At 47.5% G+C, this 19,421-nt stretch overlaps 1 protein-coding gene across 2 annotated transcripts in view; it reads left to right on the top strand.

Moving 5' to 3' along the window:
- Positions 1 to 16,760, top strand: part of PRKCQ (protein kinase C theta) — an 89,435-nt gene extending 72,675 nt beyond the window's left edge. For both annotated transcript variants that reach the window (XM_026648616.2, XM_026648615.2), the window contains 4 exons: positions 3,899 to 4,037; positions 10,352 to 10,540; positions 13,735 to 13,863; positions 16,058 to 16,760. In XM_026648616.2, the coding sequence (XP_026504401.1) occupies positions 3,899 to 4,037; positions 10,352 to 10,540; positions 13,735 to 13,863; positions 16,058 to 16,213 (613 nt within the window). In that variant the 3' untranslated portion in view covers positions 16,214 to 16,760. The remainder of the gene's footprint in view (positions 1 to 3,898; positions 4,038 to 10,351; positions 10,541 to 13,734; positions 13,864 to 16,057) is intronic.
- Positions 16,761 to 19,421: the final 2,661 nt, after the last annotated feature.

Below are 19,421 nucleotides of genomic sequence, written 5' to 3'. Positions count from 1 at the left end.
CATTTTCTAAATGTTTTCCCCCATTTTTTCTAAACAAAATTGAATCAAACTGGATATAATTTAACACACAAAAAAGTCGGTTTTCTGTAAACAGTGTTTTCTGATGGAGAAGAGTTACGATGAAAGGTTTTTTGCCCAGCTCCAGTAAATATCCAGGGCCTGATTCCCTACTCCTTTGCACCTTGTGTAGCCAAATACCCCTCTGCCAAATGGATGTCAAATCCTATCAGTCTGATTTGCCTTCTCTTAGCACAGTTGTAAATGACTATGGGTATGGGGAATCAGGCTGCCAGTTTTGTGTGTATATAACAAACAGGGATTACATTTAATTCCTAAATAAAAGGGCATGGGAACAATGGGGAGTGGAAAGGGCTATTAAAATCAGTCTTGTGGCTCGTGTTCCCTATGACGACAATAGCTGGCCTTCGGAGTAATGACTGAACGTGTGGGAACTAGACTGAACTAGTTCTTTACAGGCCAATTGACCTTCCAGTGCTCTGGTAAAAATTAGTTGTTAAATTATCACCTTATAAAATGAGGACGCAAGCAGATCATTGAAAGAAAATTAGAAAATTCTCAGAAGCAACAATGTTTACTGAAACCAAAATCAGTTTATTTCAAGGTTAGTCATGAAGTGTAAACATGGTAACAGAAATTACAATTGAATGACTTGTTTACAAACAACTTGCCCATTAAAACAAAAGATTTGACTCACATAATTCTTCTTATTCATTATTAGTATTCATGTGGGAGCAGTTTATATAATCTCTATTGACCAATGACGGTGATTACTTCAATACGAGAGCAATAACACTGGCATTAAGCTAAGAAGATGCTATCCGGCATCTGAATGTGTCTTATTTTTATTCCAGCCCTTTGGTGCTTTTGAGAATTTTCCTGAAAGTTCTTAGTAGAGCTGGATGAAAAACATGGGGGAGGAGGATGTGCGTTTGCAGAATATTAATAGTTTTTGGCAGAAATTTCAATACCAAAAAATGTTGGCCAAAAAGCAAAATATTTTTGCTGAAATACAAAATATTTTGATTTGGAAATGCTGTCCTGATGACTCATGTGAGTTGTAGTTCAGGTAGCACATGCTGCCATTCTCCTCTACAGGCATTTCCCCGGATCTGACTACATCTCCCCTCTGAATTTTAATAAACAGCCTGGGTTTTAATTGGCTGAAGCATGTTCAACGTTTGTCCCTTGAGCCAATAAAACTGTGGCTGATCAATAATGGAGGGGGGGGCAAGCGATACTGTTCTTTGTTTCCATCTGTCAGACAAAACAACATCACAGAATGGAATTAATCTCTTTTGTGTAACAGACATAAAGTCAGTGACGTTGGGAATGATGACAACATGAATATCTGCCGCTTGGAGAGTGAACGCAACTGTTGCCTCTATATTTCTTGTTGATCAATGTCTCGCCTTTTATCCTGGCAGCAGGAGACTATTATCCTGTGACAATGTTTTCTTCTCTTGATATTATGGTCCCTATTTTTAAATATACGTGCTTTGTCTGGGATTTTCAATGGCGCCTCAACTGAATGGGATTTGAATGCCTAACTCCCTTTTCTTTCCTTCGATAAATCCCAGTCTTTAATAGGAGTCCAAGGAGGCTCATGTTTGACTACTCAGAGAGAGTGCTCTAAATTTTCAAAAGCAACTAAGGCCATGTCTACACTAACACTTATGTCGGCAAAATTGATGTCACTCAGGGGTGTGAAAAAAACACATCCCTGAGTGACATCAATGTTGCCGGCATAAGTGGTAGTGTGCACAAGTGCTATGTTAGCAGGAGAGCTTCTCCCACTGATATAGCTACCACCACTTGCTGGGAGTGGTTTAATTATGTTGATGGGAGAGCTCTCTCCCGTCAGCATCGAGCAGCTACACGAGAGACCTTACAGTGGCACAGCTGAATCGGTACAGGTGTGCCGCTGTACGGTCTCTAGTGTAGACATAGCCTAAGTAACTTTGGTTGCCTTTATTTTTGGGCTGCTCAATTTGAAACATGTTCTGATTTTCAGAAGGCTCTGAGTAGCCACCCATTGGAAGTCAGGCCCCTTTCAAGGTGCCTCAGATGGGGTGCCCAAAATTACAAGTCACTTCTGTATGCAGTGTTGTTGTAGCTGTGTCGGTCCCATGATATTACGGAGACAAGGTGGGTGAGGTAACATCTTTTATTGGACCAACTTCTGTTGGTGGGAGAGACAAACTTTCATGCTTCTCCAGAGCTCTTCTTCAGGTCTGGGAAATGTACTCGGAGTGTCACAGCTAAATAGTCAGGTGGAATAGATTGCATAAGTAAGCACATATTTCAAGGGACCATTCAAGGTAAAGTGGCTAAATCACTTGCTTAAGGGCCTGCTGGCGCATGTGAGTGCAGAAGAATGTGCTCTTTAGAAAACCACGTTGAAAATTGGTCCCTGTGACTTAATCACTATTTTATCAGCCGTAACTTGAAGTTTAGGTCAGCTCTGGAGACTAACCCAGAAGAAGCCATCACCCCATTTCTCCTTTCAGGGCTCGTTCCTGTGTGGGCACCTCTTTGTTCTGTGTTGATGTGTGTGATTCATTGGCTGGCTGGCTTTTTATTTCCCCCATACACATTTTTTTCTCTCCAAGCTCTCGGCTTCCCACAGCTGCCTGCAGAGTCTGCAACCTCAGAGGCGAGCTTTGCAGTAGTGTGTGAAGGACTTATGTAAATACTTCAGCTTCAGCCAGTGCAGCCCGGGGAGGGAAAAGATGATGGATGTTCTACTTATGTTCTGGGGTGCTCCCAGCCATTGCAAAGCCAGCCCGGCTGCAGCTTCCCTGCAATTGTTTTTGGGGCTAGCTAGATCAAAGCGAGCTCTGGTATAGCTCCATGTGCGGCAGCACATGTGCATCTCTAACTGCAGTGTAGACATACCCGTTGAGGCTAGCACCGGAATTCGATTTTGGGGACAGGACTTGTGTGGAAGTATATTTTGGCCTTTGTCTCAGTCTCCATGAATTCCTAATGTCCCTCCCTGTCCCCAGGAGCAGAGCTGCTTATACTGCTATTTAACATGGATGTTGCAGGGCTGCCAAATGAGAAAGAAGGTGTAAAAAAACCCCTCCTCCTTGTACCCTGGCTCCGCAGCCAGGTAAAAACTGCAGCCCGTGTGCTTCCCTGAGTGCAAGGTGTGCATCTTCCTTGTGTGCCCTGGGCAGGGGCGGCTCCAGGCACCAGCGCACCAAGCGCGTGCCTGGGGCGGCAGGCCGCGGGGGGCGGCCTGCCGGTCGCTGTGGGGGTGGCAGTCAGGGAGCCTTTGGCGGCGTGCCTGCAGGAGGTCCGCCGGTCCCGCAGCTTCGGTGGCAATTCGGCAGCAGGTATGCCGAAGCCACGGGACCGGCGGACCTCCCGCAGGCGCGCCGCCGAATCCGCATTACCAGCAGACCTCCCGCCGCCAAAAGCCGCCTGGCTGCCGTGCTTGGGGCGGCAAAATACATAGAGCCGCCCCTGGCCCTGGGGGTGAACGCAGCCCAAAGGGGGCGGGGTGAGGCTGTGTTCTTGCCCCTCCTACACAGGCAATTTCATTCTTGGAGCTGCTGAGCAGGCAGGACAGCTCCATGCTGCTCCCCGTTAATCTCCACAACCCCCTTCCAAGGCACGGTAGGTACAGTAACTATTTATAAGCCCATATGACAGGTGAGGAAATGGGAGTAGAGTAGACAGGGTGAACTCACTGAGTTGGCTGTAGAGATTGCTGGGGTCAGGATGGAGACCTTGACCTCCCTCTTGTGTTCTCAACTCACCAAATCTTGCCACTGTCCTATTGCAAGAACATATGTTATGTACTATTATATATGCGCTTATGCCGCTGGATAACATTTCCATAGGAGATGTTTACTTTGCTCATCTCTTGCAGAGATTTGAAGCTGGATAACGTTCTGTTAGACAAGGACGGGCATATCAAAATCGCTGACTTTGGGATGTGTAAGGAGAACATGTTTGAAGATGCAAAGACAAGCACTTTCTGTGGAACCCCTGATTACATTGCTCCCGAGGTAGGTATGACCTGAACTTAGGTCAAATCTGTTCTCTGTCCGACCTGCACGAAGCCCACCAATGTCAATGAGGTTGCGCGGTTGTTACTGAAAGCATAATTTAGCCCAGGGGTTGCATCATTTTCTTTGAGGAAACAGACAATGTTTAATCACTTGCAGGGCTGCATGAAAAGTATATAAAAAGGGGTGGCCAACCTGAGCCAGAGAAGGAGCCAGAATTTACCAATGTACATTGCCAAAGAGACACAGTAATACATCAGAAGCCCCCCATCAGCTCCCCCCACCCTGCTCCCAGCGCCTCCCACCCACCGGCAGCCCTGCCAGTCAGTGCCTCTCCCTCCCTTCCCGCACCTCCTGATCAGCTGTTTTGTGGCATGCAGGAGGCTGGGGGGGAGGAGCGAGGGCACGGCAAGCTCAGGGGAGGGCAAGGATTGGAGTGGCGGCAGGGCCTGTGGCAGAGCCAGGGGTTGCGCAGTGAGCACCCCCCGGCACATTGGAAAGTTGGCACCTGTAGCTCCAGCCCCGGAGTTGGTGCCTATACAATAGGATGACCAGACAGCAAATGTGAAAAATTGAGACAGGGGATGGGGGGTAATAGGAGCCTATATAAGAAAAAGACCCAAAAATCAGGACTGTCCCTATAAAATCGGGACATCTGGTCATCTACTATACAAGGAGCCTCATATTAACTTCTGAAGAGCCGCATGTGGCTCCGGAGTCACAGGTTGGCCACCCCTGGTATATAAGGTTCTTGCGAATGGTTCCCCTAGTTAGAAACTGCATTTCAGTTTGGCTTGTTGGTCCCTTTATTGCTCTCTGTGAACGTAGGCGCTGACTCCATGGGTGGCTGAATCAAGAAATGAGATTTGATCTGTGATTAAATGAAATTCATTTCAGGCAGTAGCTGTTTATAAAGGCAGGTCATCCAATCAGGCGACAGAAATGCCATGCGACTAAAGTGACCGGTCGCGAAACTCAATAGAAAATCCTGAATAGTTGACTGAATACTCCCTAATTTCAACGGGATTTAAGCCCATGCTTAAAGTTAAACATGGATTGAAAGGGCTTTCCGAAATAGGGATGGACTAACACATGCTTTAGTGCTTCCTGAATCAGGGTCTTTGCTGAGTAGTAGTGTTAACGTGACAGGGCCCTAAATAAGGCACAGTACAAGCTTATGAATCACAACTGTTTTTTCATATAAATATATAGGGACTCTCACTTATACCAGGGTCAATCTGAAGTCAGTGTGCCCAGTTCTCCCTTATAGTCCCAAGGGGGCAGAAACAGCCCCTGGGAAATACCCCAGTATAAGTAGCCACCTTGTTCTATGTATGGTGCACGACATGGGCAGTGAGGGGATATCAGGGGAGTGGTCACTGTGCTTTCACTGTTTTCAGTTGCCTTTGGTTCCTAGATGGGACTGGGGAAAACGTAACATTATTTACCCCGAGGCTGCTCTAAAGTGTATTGGGCTGGGATAAAGGGAGACACAAAGGTGGCTTAAAGTCCCCTCTGTTCCTGCACGCCTCCTTGTCCTCTTCTCCTTCACCAGGATGCATCAGCTAATGAGCTGTGTATAGAGACCAGAATCTGGTCTTAGTGTGCCCTGACTGATGTAGCCTGGTACAGGAGTGCCGGAAGCTCTCTAGAAGTGGGGGGGGGGGGCCCACCGGTGCCCAAACCATGGCCCTGCCCCCTGCTCCGCCTCTTCCCCTGAGGCCCCACCCCGCTCTGCCTCTTCCCCCTGAGGCCATGCTCCACCCCTTCCTCTGAGGCCCCACCCTCACTCCGCCCCTTCCCCTGAGGCCCTGTCCTTATTCCATCTCTTCTCCCCAGGCCCTGCCCCCACAATGCCTCTTCCTCCTGCCCTCACCCTGTTCCAGCACGCCTGGCCTTGTGGTTGATCTGAGTGGGTGCAGCCTCCAGCTGAAAGCAGACACAGATCTTACTGGGGAGAGACTTTGACTAATTTACCAGCAAGCCAAATGTTTCTCAGGAAGGAAGAGAACCCAAGAGCCCTCAATGCATCATGCCTGGCATCGCTCTGAAATCCATTTCTTTGCCTTTCAAGATCCCGTTCCCCGAGTTTAGTGTTTTCGTGATGGATATCGGTGCTTGCCAGATGGCTTTTAAAGGCTTTGTTTTCCCCCACGCTGTATTTCGTCAATCTTTTACTGCACTCCGGGGACCTGATTCTGATCTCAGCGGTAGCCGTGCAATTCAGGAGCCGCGCTGTTGAAGTCATTGGAACGACGCCGGCGGGCATGAGATCACAATCAAGTCCCCAGTGGCTTTTATTCAGCTTCAGCATTCTTTTAAAAAAAATTTTCTGATCCTAAACCAGAGCCACGGTCTCCAAGAGATAATCCATTATCTGCGATTTCACTTAATGCAAGCTGGAGAGGCCAGGAGCTTTTATCTCGGCACCATCATTTACTTTAGAACTTCAGCCAGTGCATAGAAAAACCTTTTCCCTACAAACTGAAAGAGCTGGTGGAGTTGATTAATCATCTTTCAAGCCAAGTAACAGACTTTTTCCAGCATTTCAGCACAGCTGCCTATTCCAGTTATTATTATTTGTATTGCAGTAGTGCCTGGAGTTTCTAACTGAGACTGGGGCCACATTGTTCTATGTGCTGTACTTACCTAGTCCTAAAGAGCTTACAAGCTAAGTAGAAAAGACAGATGGAGGGTGGGAAGGGAAACAGACACAAAGGTAAAGTGACATGCCCAAGGTCACATAGCAGGTCAGTAGCAGAGCCAGGAATAGAGCCCAGGTATCCTGACTCCCACACCAGTGCCCTGTTCCCCGGACCACACTGCTTCAGCCATCAGCGGCTCTGTCTGCACTTATAAGAATAATTGTCTTCTGTGGTGTTAATCATCTCCACAGTTAGCTGTTTATAGCTACAGCAACTCTAACATACGGGGTCAGATTGTAATCAGCCCCTGTGCTGAAGAGCATAGGGGAGGAGCCGCAATGAACTTCCCCTCCATTTTTGAGCCCCTTAATATGGGCAAGTTACAGTGGGCAGTAGCTGTCTGAAAAACGGTGGAAAGGGGAGAGGTGAGGGCTGGACTAGGGCCCTAGAGGGAACCCCCTGAAAGGTGATGTCGTTTCCTCAGAGCCCCCAGGAAGAATTCTGGCTGACTCTCCCAGAGTTCCTTGCAGGGGGCAGCTCCGGGATGGCCGCTGCAGACTGAATGTAGCCCATGCTATATCGGTGCAATTGCATTTGAGGCTCAACCCAGCAATCTGACTCCCACTTCTGGCATTGGAATGCTGTCATGTTGCCCTATCTCACTGGCCTCAATGGGAGATTTACCTTCGTAAAGTCTACAGGATAGAGCCCTTACAATTCAAACAATGAATGCCGGCAAGCCCACACCTGTGTCTTTTGCCACCTGCCAAATTGCTCACACTCAAGGGCATTCTAACTTGGCCTTGCTCACTCACAACTGGGCATGGGGTTATATTCTTCTTGCTCTGGCTCATCTCTAGAAAAGTGTCATTTCTGGGCTCCATGCAATCACCCAGATTCTGGCTACAGGGGAGTTACTCCAGATGTAAATGAGAGCAGATCTGGACCAATCACAGTAGGTTTGCCGGGCCAAATTCTGCTCTCAGTTCCATCGTTGTAAACTCATTGCCTTCAATATGGCCATGTGATTGCCAGTAACATGAAGCTTAGTTTATGCACTATTAGTAGCTGAGTGAAATTCCCTCTGTGCTGTCCCATTCCTTTCCTGGGTAACTTAGAGCAGTGGCTCTCAAACTTTTGTACTGGTGATCCCTTTCACACAGCAAGCCTCTGAGTGCAGCCCCCCTTATAAATTAAAAACACTTTTTAATATATTTAACACCATTATAAATGCTGGAGGCAAAGCGGGGTTTGAGGTGGAGGCTGACAGCTCGCGACCCCCCATGTAATAACCTCGCGATCCCCTGAGGGGTCCCGACCCCCAGTTTGAGAATCCCTGACTTAGAGTGATTTCACCACACCAGAGGATAGCTTGTAAAATTACAACTGGGGTCTAGTGAACACATTAAAGATCCCATGTAGCTGCTTACAGCAAACCTTACAAGACACCGCACTCGACTATTACGCGATGATGTTTGCACCTCCTGCTGTGGAAATTGAACACTGTTTGAACAGGGATTTGGGAACCAAGAAGTTTTTGAGTCATCGTTGCAAACAAGCTGTCAGAGGCATTCTCTTCTGTGAATCAAAAATCTATCCAGTACAGCGATAAACCGTGGAGTGAAATGAAACCCTTGTTCATTAAGGTGCAGCTGACAGAGTCTTTATGCATTGGTGTAGGGCTGAAGTACAGATAGTGCATGGATAGGCAACTTTCTGGCCAGTTGCACATTAACGTAATTAGAAAAAGCGATGTCAGTGGTAAAAGAGAAAAGAACAAGAAACCTAACAAAACTCTGTAAAAACGACTGGATGATTGTGGACACTTGAGCACATTATTTTATTTTTAAACTTTATTCTGGTGGTTTTGATTTTGATTTCTCAAAATGTCAGATGCTATTGGACCATGTTGAAGACCAGAGGTTTAAACTTGTTCACATAGTGAACCACATCCTAACAACCAGGCCAGACTAGTTTCTCTGACCTATTGCACCACCTTTGCATTGATATTTCCTAACATGGGGGAATCCCCACCCAGCATAGAGCCAGCAGAGTTGCTACCTGTTACTCCTTCCCTGCAGACCCTAGTGCTGGGGAGGGGGATGTCAGGATGGGCAAGAGGACTGGCAGAGCACAAAGTCAGCTGGCATATGGTCCTTAGGGAATAACACACTGGTGCATTTTAGAGCAGCCCCATGGCTGCTCTAAACTGGTCCAATTCAAGGGCAAAGACTCAGGCTATTGGAACAGAATAACAAGTTCCCTACTAGCCAACACACACATACATTTTGCTTCACCCACTATTAACTGGATGTAACAGAGAAGTAGGTCCATAATCTATTGGTTACCTCTCCCCCACAAACAATGTGTGATTAGCAGACTGCCACCCCTCCTAATAAAGATCCTATTCACAATTGCACAACATCCCTGTGGGAATTACAGCAATTACATTACATGCAGCTAGGCTGGCTCCTTCCTTCTTACCTTCAGCTGCTTCCCCAGGCCTCAGGGCTTTTCTTTATAATGAAGAGCATGGATGCCTGTAGAAGAAGCTAGTAACTAACATCATATGACCTGCTCTCTGTGGGCTACCAGAAAGTGATTCACAGACCACAGTCTGAGGAACACTGGTATAGACTACTAATCAGTTCCAAATTCAGTTCTTTAAAATGCAGCTCTGATTAATTAAATAAGCCCCACAATGCACCTCACAAACTGGGTTTTTCTTTAAACGACGGAACTCACAAGTCTGAATTGATTTTTCTTTTTCTGATGAATTTTGCAAAAGAATCTGGGTCTGGCACTACTTCCCATGTTGCAGCGCAACAGTTTAGCTCCGTGTTTGTAAGCAGAAAAACAGCAGGGTTTATAACGTAACTTTAGCACACCTTTAACTGCTAGCCATGTGTCTATTTTTGCTGCAGCAAATTGCACTAGTCTTCTACTGTTGCAGGAAAGCGAACTGCGTAGTAAAATTATACTTGCTATAGACAGCTTTTCAGGCATAGATTTCAGAGGTGGGTACATATTGTTATTATCTCTGTTTTTGGTAACTAAGGAAATTGAGGCACAGATAGATTAAGTGATTTGCCCAAGGTCACACAGTAGCTTGTTGGCAAACCCAGGTCTTCTGACCCACAGGCTGGTTCCCCATCCACTTGATGATGCCGATGACGATGCCAATTAATTGCTTTCTCCAAATCCTTGGTCCAAATCCTCAGCTGCATCCCAGCTCTGGGTGCAACTTGTGGAAAAGACATGGGGCCAAAGGGTCTTTACATCACCTTTCTGTCCCTGATTCCATTAGTGGCCACGGACCAGTTAAAGAAGCCTCAGGGAGGTCCCTGACTTATACCCAGCAGTCTATGGCCCAAAGGGAGGGTTCAGGAAGCCTGGGGTTGCTGTGATTTAGAGCTGCCCTGACCACACACACCCCACACTGGCAACTGTGAGGCAGCGTTCTCCGGTAAGTCTATGCCATCCGGAGGTTGCTGAGGAAAATCGTCCAATGGCTGTTTAAAATAGCATCATGCCTGTTTTGCTCTGCCTAAGCAGCACAAAGCAGCTGTAGAGGGGTCCACTAATGGACACCATCTAGAGAATAGACTATTAATGTCAAATATTTTGTGTCTGCCTTTCTCACTCCCTGCCAATCTCCCTCTGACATAGATTTTGCTGGGACAGAAATACAACACTGCAGTTGACTGGTGGTCCTTTGGTGTCCTTCTGTATGAGATGCTCATTGGCCAGTCTCCTTTCCATGGCCAAGATGAAGAGGAGCTTTTCCAGTCCATCCGCATGGATAATCCATTCTACCCTCGCTGGCTCAATAAGGATGCAAAAGACATCCTAGTGAAGGTAAGAAGACACAGCACTTCCACTGTTACAGGTCAAATACTTTTTGCCAAATGCTAACATCTCTCTTTGATATTTGCATCTTCTCACTGGTGTGCAGAGAAATGGGCTTAGTACTATGGTGAGAAATAATCACATAGAATCATAGAATATTAAGCTTGGAAGAGACCTCAGGAGGTCATCTAGTCCAACCCCCTGCTCAAAGCAGGACCAACATCAACTAAATCATCCCAGCCAGGGCTTTGTCAAGCCTGACCTTAAAAACCTCTAAGGATGGAGATTCCACCACCTCCTTAGGTAACCCACACCAGTGCTACACCACCCTCCTAGTGAAATAGTGTTTCCTAATATCCAACCTAGACCTCCTCCACTGCAACTTGAGACCAATGCTTCTTGTTCTGTCATCTGCCACCACTGAGAACAGCCGAGTTCCATCCTCTTTGGAACCCCCCTTCAGGTAGTTGAAGGCTGCTATCAAATCCTCCCTCACTCTTCTCTTCTGCAGACTAAATAAGCCCAGTTCCCTCAGCCTCTCCTCGTAAGTCATGTGCCCCAGCCCCCTAATCATTTTCGTTGCCCTCCACTGGACTCTCACCAATTTGTCCACATCCCTTCTGTAGTGGGGGGACCAAACCTGGACACACAATTATATACAGTGGTTTGTCTGAGGATCTCAGAGCACAATGGGCCTGATCCCAGGCCCCCTGAGTCTTAACGCCTACATTGATCTCCACATCGTCTTCATCCCCCACCTTGTTCTCTCATGTCTCATATTAGTCTTTCTGGTTTGGACTCGGGGGAAGGACCATGTTATTTATGTGTCAATAAATGCTCCATCAATAATAATAATGGAGAAAAAGGATTCTCTGTTCTATGTATGAACAGCACCTAGGCCAGCAGGACTCAGGCTTCTAGGAACCACCATAATAAGCATAATAAACAATAATGAAGTACAAACATGCTTGCTCAAACAAAGCACAACGTGTGAGACAGAGATTATGGAGGCCTGACTAGGTGTCTCTTTGGTGAATACGATGCCATCTTTCTGCACAAGCAGACTGAGCCTTTGTGAGTTTTATTTAATGTAGTATCAGAAATAAAAATCATCCTTATTGCTAAACACTAAACTCCCTTGCTGAGAAAGAGACAATTAGCCTGGTTATTGGCCACTTCCCATTAGCACTGAATTTATATAGTTATACATGTTGCAATATTTAGCTCCATTACCATAAGCACTTAATTTAGCAGAGGGAACTCTGCATAGCTGAATTATAGCTGCGCAATCAATCTCCTTTGGTCTATTTCAACACTGCGGCCAGGTTATGATTTGCTGGCACACAACCGAAGACTCCATTCTTTTCAAATAAGAGTAGCTGGGATTTCCTTCCATCTGATTCTTCAGCGGCTACCTTTGGCCCTAGATCTTATTGCTTATTAGTTGTTGAGCAGCAGCTGTGTGTTTGCTTGCTAAGGAGCATGCACATAAAAGACATGGTCCTGCCCCAGATAAAAGGCCAGATTTTCAGCAGACCTCAGTACCTACAACTGGGGGGCCAGGTTGCCCAAAGCGCTCAGCAGCCAGCTTCTTGTGTCGAGAACAATGGGAGCTGTTGGGCGCTGAGCACTTTGGAAAATGTGGCCACTAGCGCTGGGCAGGAAATGGTTTTCCTGTCGCGCAAAAGTTTCTGAGATTTAAAAAGAAATTGTCCTGTTCTGTATTGGGACGAGAACAGAGACCTTGGAAAGATTTTCATGAAAACACACACACAGAGACCCATGCCATTGTAGCCAAGGTGGTTAGCTAAGGTGGAGAGACCCGGGTCTGAGTCAGGGAGAGATGGGTCTTGAACTTAGGTTACCAACATCTCAACAGATTCTGTAGTCACTGGTCTTTTTGGATGTTGGGAGGGGACAATCTTTCTCCCTCTCTCTCTATCCAGAAATTCCATCCTGGACCTAAGCAACCTTTCCCCATGAAACTTTCATTAAACCTGATATGTCCTTGTCTCTCTAATACCTTGGGTCCAGCACGCCTACTACAACATTGCTCACCTACAGAAAGTCTCATTTTTGTCCAAATGGCATTTTCTAGTGAAAACGCATTTTGTCAAAACATCCCTGACCCACTCTACATGCCATTTCATTTAGGGGCCTGCAGGAGAGCTCAACTCTTTTGAAAATCTGTGTCATAGACAACCGTCTTCTTCTAGGGCTAGAAAAGTCTTCTATCTTTTCAGTTGATCATGATAAACAAGGGAACCTGTGGCCGTGGCAGGGATGGTGGAAGCTTCCTAACAGTAGGGGGCCCTGGGCGCCCAAACCGTGGCCCCACCCCTGTGCTGTCCCTTCCCCCTGAGCCCTCTCCCCCGTGCCGCCCCTTCCCCTGAAGCCCCGCCCCCACACTGCCCCTTCCCCTGAGGCCCCATCCCTTTCCCCCGTTGCTCATCCTTAAGGCCGGTAAAAAGTGAGAGGGCATAGCCCCCGTTGTTCCGGTGCCTCTGGGCCAAGGTGTCATGGTAAAAGTGCCGACAGAAGGGAAGACAACACACAGGGTGCAAGGAGTGACTTTTAAGTAGCTTTGCCACATCTTAGCAGCCTTTCTGATTCAGAGAACCCCACAAAATGCAAGACCAGATGACTGGAATGCTTGGTAAAAATGAAGGTGGGCAACACTTTCCTTATGAATATTCCAGCCGTCAAGGCCTAATTTTTCCAACACTGATGCCTCAGATTTATCTACAAACTATTCATCCTCACACAGGTAATTCATAGAATATCAGGGTTGGAAGGGACCTCAGGAGGTATCTAGTCCAACCCCCTGCTCAAAGCAGGACCACATGTAATTGTGAAGGCATTTGTGCAGGCAAACAGGTGCAGTAATTGTGCATCTAAGCACCTATTTTGTTCACACAATTCACCATTTGCTTGTGCACCAGCATGTTTTGAGGGCACAGCTTAATGGCTGACATTGAAACATTGGCCTCAAATATCAAACTGAAATAATGAGGACAGGACAAGATGATTCAGCTTCCCGCTTGGCATGTGAACCTAGGAATCAGCACCACTTTGCCTGCAAGATTCACGTTTTCACTGAGTAAAGAGGTACCGTGGGTGACACGTACTCTGGCTACGTGTGTGCTAGTCAGACGGTGCTATCCACAGAAGAGTAAGGTGCTCTGCTCTCTGCTAACTTCCAGCTTTTCGTGAGAGAACCTGAGAGGCGGCTCGGAGCAAAGGGGAACATCCGCCAGCATGCCTTTTTCCAGGAGATAAACTGGGAGGTTCTAGAAGAGCGGGCGATGGAGCCACCATTCAAACCCAGAGTGGTAAGGACTATTCTTAGGTCCCTCAGATCAAAACGCTTTTCTTACCACATTCTTTTGTTCCTGAACTGTGCGTTCGCCCCAGTGGCATAACCAGCATAGAATATTTGGGTGGGCCCCGACCTCGGGTGGGTGGGCAATTATGAGGGGGCTGGGAGGGCAGCAGGAATGGGGGGCCTGCCTCTCCCCACCCCATGCAGCCAGCCTTGCGGGGGGGCAACGGATGGACCCTCTGCCCAGGGGCTCCCCGGGGCCCTGGGCATGCACCAAGCTCTGGGAGGAGATGCTGCTCTCCAGCACGCATGGCTCCCGGCTCTCTTCCAGGTGCCACTCCCCCACGCAGGGGCCCGGCTCCCCCAGGCAGCGGGCCTACCTTTTTTGAAGATCTCCTCTACCGCCACCGGCTACCCACTTGCTCGCCCTTCTCTCAATGGTGGATTAGCCATTGGGCCAACCCAGGGCCCCGGAAAAATGGGTGCTCCCACATCCCCACCCACTCTACCTGCCCGGTGCTCCTGCCGGAAATCGGGGTGGTTGCGCAGGGGCTTGCTCCACTCCACCCGCCCCACCAGTGCTCCAGCCGGGAAATGGGCCCGGGGCACGGGGGCTTTTCCTGCTCCCACCCGCCAGGCCCCAGCAGGAGCGCCAGGCAGGCAGAGTGGAGCAAGTCCCCGCACCCTGACCCCACTCCCCGGCTGGAGCATCGGGCAGGCGGAGCAGGGCAAGCGCTGGGACCAGAGCAGAGCCCGGGCTGGGGGGTGGGCCTGGATGCTAAGTGGGTGGGCCATGTCCCACCCAGGCCCACCTGTAGCTATGCCACTGGTTCTCCGTACCAGCACTGAAGCAGGCACCAACAGCCAATCAGAACAGCCTGCCTGGAGAGCACCAGCGGGATTCAGACCAACACTTTCAAATGTAGTCTCCTCTGGTCAGACATACTGGGCAACATTTTCAAGCTCCGGGGTGTAATGTCAGCGACCTCAACCCACATTTAGGCACCTAGGGCCTTGTTTTTAGTTGTGCTGATTTCCCACCTGCAGCACCCATTGACTTCATGCGGAGTTGTGTGGAGTTCGCTTCTGCAAATCAGTCCCTGATCCCTCCACGTGGATTGACTTTGGACACACAGGGTGGACAATGTTGGCCTTTGGTTAAGTGCCTTAGTATACACCAAAGCACCTAATCATAGACATCCAAATGTGAAAATGCTGAACCTAACTTCTGGTACCCCATGCAGTGCTTAATTTCTGCCAGGGCTTGCCAAGGGCACCTGTAGGCTTGGCAGTTCATAGCCTTGGCACCTCTGGGCTTGCTGCATCAGTTATGAATGTAAAAAAATGGTTTGAGGCCCAGCACCTAATCGCTTGAGCCCCGGCACATCTTTCATTACAAATAAAGCACTGGTCCCATGGGATTTTCCTTCATTAGGACACACAGAATTAAGGTACAAAACCAAATCAAGCTATCAGCTTCTCTGTGAAATCTGGAGAACATTGATGTTGTCAAAAATAGCAAGAGCGTTTATATAGTACTTACAACACAGCATTTATGTAGAGCCTTTTACCTTCAAAGTCCCTTCCAAACACAGGTTAATTAGCCTTCACAGACTGACACATAAGCATAATTATCCCTGTTTTACAGAAAGAGAAACCAATTTTCTAATATCCCTACATGGTAGAATTCACCGGGGTCACACTGTTGCCCATATAATCTGTACTCCCATTTACAGTACTTAGATAGCACGGTGATAGATAGGTGATTGACACCAAGGTACTGGATACTTTGATACCACACTGATACCAAGGTAACCAATCCCAGGATGATGGATACTTAGGCCTGGTCTACGCTTAAAAATAGATCGAACTAACTACATTGCTCAGGACTGTGAAAAATTTTGCACCCTGAGCACCATAGTTAGGTCGACCTAACCCCTAATGTAGACGTGGCTAGATCAAGGGAAGGATTCTTCTGTTGAGCTAACTACCACCTCTTGGAGTGGTGGATTAACTACATCTACGCAAAAACCCTTCCATCAATGTAAGAAGTGTCTACACTACAGTGCTACAGTGTAGACATGCCCTTAGATACCAAAGATATGGGTGCCTTAAATATAGCATTAGATTAGATTTGGATAAATGGTAGATGCTGTGAAATGAAACAACTGATTTTTTCGTTCTTTTCTTCTTCCTTCTTGAAGAAATCCGCAAGTGACTGTAGCAACTTTGACAAGGAGTTTCTCAATGAAAAACCTAGACTGTCGTGTGCAGACAGAGCGCTGATTAACAGCATGGACCAGAATATGTTCAGCAACTTTTCCTTTGTGAACCCTAAAATGGAGAGGATGTTATCCTGAGATCTGCCCTCCCCAGCACTTTCCTTGCTAAAGGAATTCTGTGAATTGATTTGAGTAACACTTCTATCAACTGAAAACCAAGAATGGTTCATTTGGACGAGGACCTGAACAGAAGCACTCACCAGTGAAACCTGATACCGTGTTTGTGGGTTTCCACCTGGTTGTATCCTGTAGCAGATGCCAAACGTACTTCACTAATGACCAACTCTCTTTCTGGTCTCTCTCTCTTTTCTGGATGCTCTTGAATTTGAAGGCTATAGAAAAGGAGTAGGTACAAAATACTGTCACCTTATTCACACACATAGCCGGTGGGACTCCTCGTGTGAGTAAGACAACCGCATTTCGGCCCTAGCGGTGCGTCTCAGATTTGCTCCTCCAATGTCCAGTCCTGACGTTCTTATTGAGGCAAAACTTCCATTGAGTAAAGGGTTGTGTGTTCAAGAATTGGATCTCCTAGAAGGCTACCTTTCCAGGTAGGTCTCTTTTCAGCCCCCACCTGTGCACCTGTAAAATTGTACGTACACCTCCGTGCACTTGGCGAAGACGAACCCTGCATTCTTTAAAAACGCCTTGATCTAGGCAAGAGTTAGAATTTGCCCTCACAAAATAGCCTTGGGACAGACGGGCTTTACGGGTGCAAATTCCAATCCTTGCATGCACAGAAATGTTAGATTTGCCTAGGTGCGCAGGCAGGGATTTACACTTGCGCAGGCTGGGGACATGTAGACGTGATCTTCAAACCACAGACTAAACATCACGCCCTAGGTCAATGCACTGAGGCTCACCTCTGAGCTTTATTCATCGCCTTTGCATTGTATGGGCGTGGCTGTGCTTCAACCTGGGGGTGTGATTGGCAGCTCGAGGAGACGTACCCACGCTAGCTCTGCTTGAGCTAGTGCGCTCAACGTAGAGCATGGCTGTGGCACCGCAAGCAGCGCGAGGATCAAGCTGCCCCAAGTTCATGCCTAGCATCTCAGCCATGTACATACTCAGGTAGGCCAGCCCCCCTCCAGTCGCTCACAGCACTGCATCTACACTCTATTTTTAGCCCGCCAGCTCCATCAAAGCTAGTGTGGCTGGGTCTCCTTGAGCTGCGAATCACACCCCCAACTCCAAAGGTAGACGTACCCTATGGGTGTTCGTTCACACAGGACTCTCTAAATCAGGGCTTCTCAGGACAAATTTTTTGGTGGCCTCAGAGTGCGGCCACCAACTCTTGCTGGTGGCCGCTCTCACACTTTTTCCTAAAATGCTTAATTAGCTTTAAGAAAAGCAATTAAATATGCACATATGCAGGTCCATATCGTTATAATTTATTTATTGCTAGCTAGTAAGTCCGTTGTGAAAAGTGATATTAACCTACAAATATCTCTTTTCACAGCAGACTTACTCAGCCCTGCCAAGCCTGGGGACAAATTAAGGCCTGGATGAGGGGCTAGGGAGAGGCAGGGGGGGTAGAGCCTGAAACCCTGCTGCCAGAGCCTGCCAGCCCACCACCCCAGGACTGAAGTCCAAAGCCTGAGCCCCACCACCCTTGGGAAGGTGGGGAACTCACCGGCTGCCTGCTCCTCCAGCATTGTGCCCCAGGTGTCTCCAAAGGGGGGCAGGGCCCAACCCCTGCTGACAGCCCCAGCAACCAAGACCAAGGTGGTGCATCCAGGAGCAACAGGGAGAGGAAGGGGCTGTTACTCCCCACACACAGAGCCCAGGGGCTGTGGCCACAAGAAAAGCCCCTGGTGGCCAAGTTTGGGAAATGCTGCTCTAAACTCCTGTCCCAGCATCAGGGTAAGATCTGGGCTGAGTCTCTTCTTAGAATCGTAGAACATCAGGGTTGGAAGGGACCTCAGGAGGTCATCTAGTCCAACCCCCTGCTCAAAGCAGGACCAATCCCCAGACAGATTTTTGCCCCAGATCCCCAAATGGCCCCCTCAAGGATTGAACTCACAAGCCTGGGTTTAGCAGGTCAATACTCACTGAGCTATCCCTCCCCCTGCCTAACACCTGGTCAGGATTATGGAGAGACTCTCCCCAAAACATTATTTAGGGATTTCAAGATTGGGCCTCCAGTCATTGCCCTGCAGGTATTAACTTGAAAGATAGTATTCAGTACTTTCAAAGCCTGAACAACTTAATACTGCTACAAATGATGCTGCCCCTGCTCTTTGGTCTTCAGCAGGGACCTGAATCAAGGTACAAAACTGCACACAACACTCTAAAGATGAGACAGTACATTGCACGGTACGGTAATTATTTTCTCTCAACTGTTGACAACAAGTTGCTGACCTATTATGTTCTGTTTCGGGCAAAAAATATCGTAGCAGTAATGAGATTGTAGTGGAAATCCTTTACAATAAATGTACGCTGTCTTCTGAGATTTGCAAAACTATCCTCCTATTTATTCAGTTGCCATTCAAGAGATAGAAACGGAAAGATCTAATGCCTCTAAGTTACTGCTTTTCACTGATAGTCTTATGGAAATATTTAGCCTGGTTATCATGTCAAAGCAGAAATAAAGAGCCAGATTCTCTGCTCTGTGTAGCTCTGTTGACTTCAGTGGAGCTATGTTGGTTTATTCCAGCTGAGGATCTGTATGACTATTTAGAGATTTCCAAGGGCAATGTAATGTTAGTGACTCATTACAATTAAAACTGTCTTAGGCTTTCTACCTGTGCAACCACATTGTGGATATCAGTGTCAGTGGCCATGGTCCCATGTGAGGGAATGGGCACTCAGCGTAATACGGTGATGGGCAGCAGTATGAAAATCTAAAACAAAAAAGAAAACCACCGTGCTGTTAAAAGAATATCCCAGTAATGTGAGTCTCCTGCCTCTTGTGAAGTCGTTGTTTGTGCTGTATGAAATGTAGGCGAAATCTGTGCACACTGTTTGCCGCTAGTCATCATGTTTAATTAGAACCGTTAACATGAATTTTTAAAATGTCAGTGCTGTTTGTACAGTTTAATAAAACGTTGCGTACGATTGGTGAGTCAGTGTAAATGTGATTAAAGGGGAACAAAGAAAGGAGCCGCTCCAAAAAGCCATTAAAATTGTGATGGTCGCGTTGCTGTGCGTTCTTCAGGGGCATTTCAACCAGGTGGTAAGGAACCAAAGTCAGGACGCATTTGGATATTAAAAACTGTGCTATGGACTAATGTCTATTTCTGCATGACAGCAAGTGTAAAACCAAATTGTGCCCTTACGTAGGAGC

This window comes from Terrapene carolina, unplaced genomic scaffold (genome assembly GCF_002925995.2).
Source record: "Terrapene carolina triunguis isolate 2854851 unplaced genomic scaffold, T_m_triunguis-2.0 Scaffold68, whole genome shotgun sequence".
In the NCBI taxonomy this organism is placed as follows: Eukaryota; Metazoa; Chordata; order Testudines; family Emydidae; genus Terrapene; species Terrapene triunguis.
The sequence above is the reverse complement of the archived record's forward strand: the minus strand, read 5'-3'. Positions and strand labels throughout refer to the sequence as shown.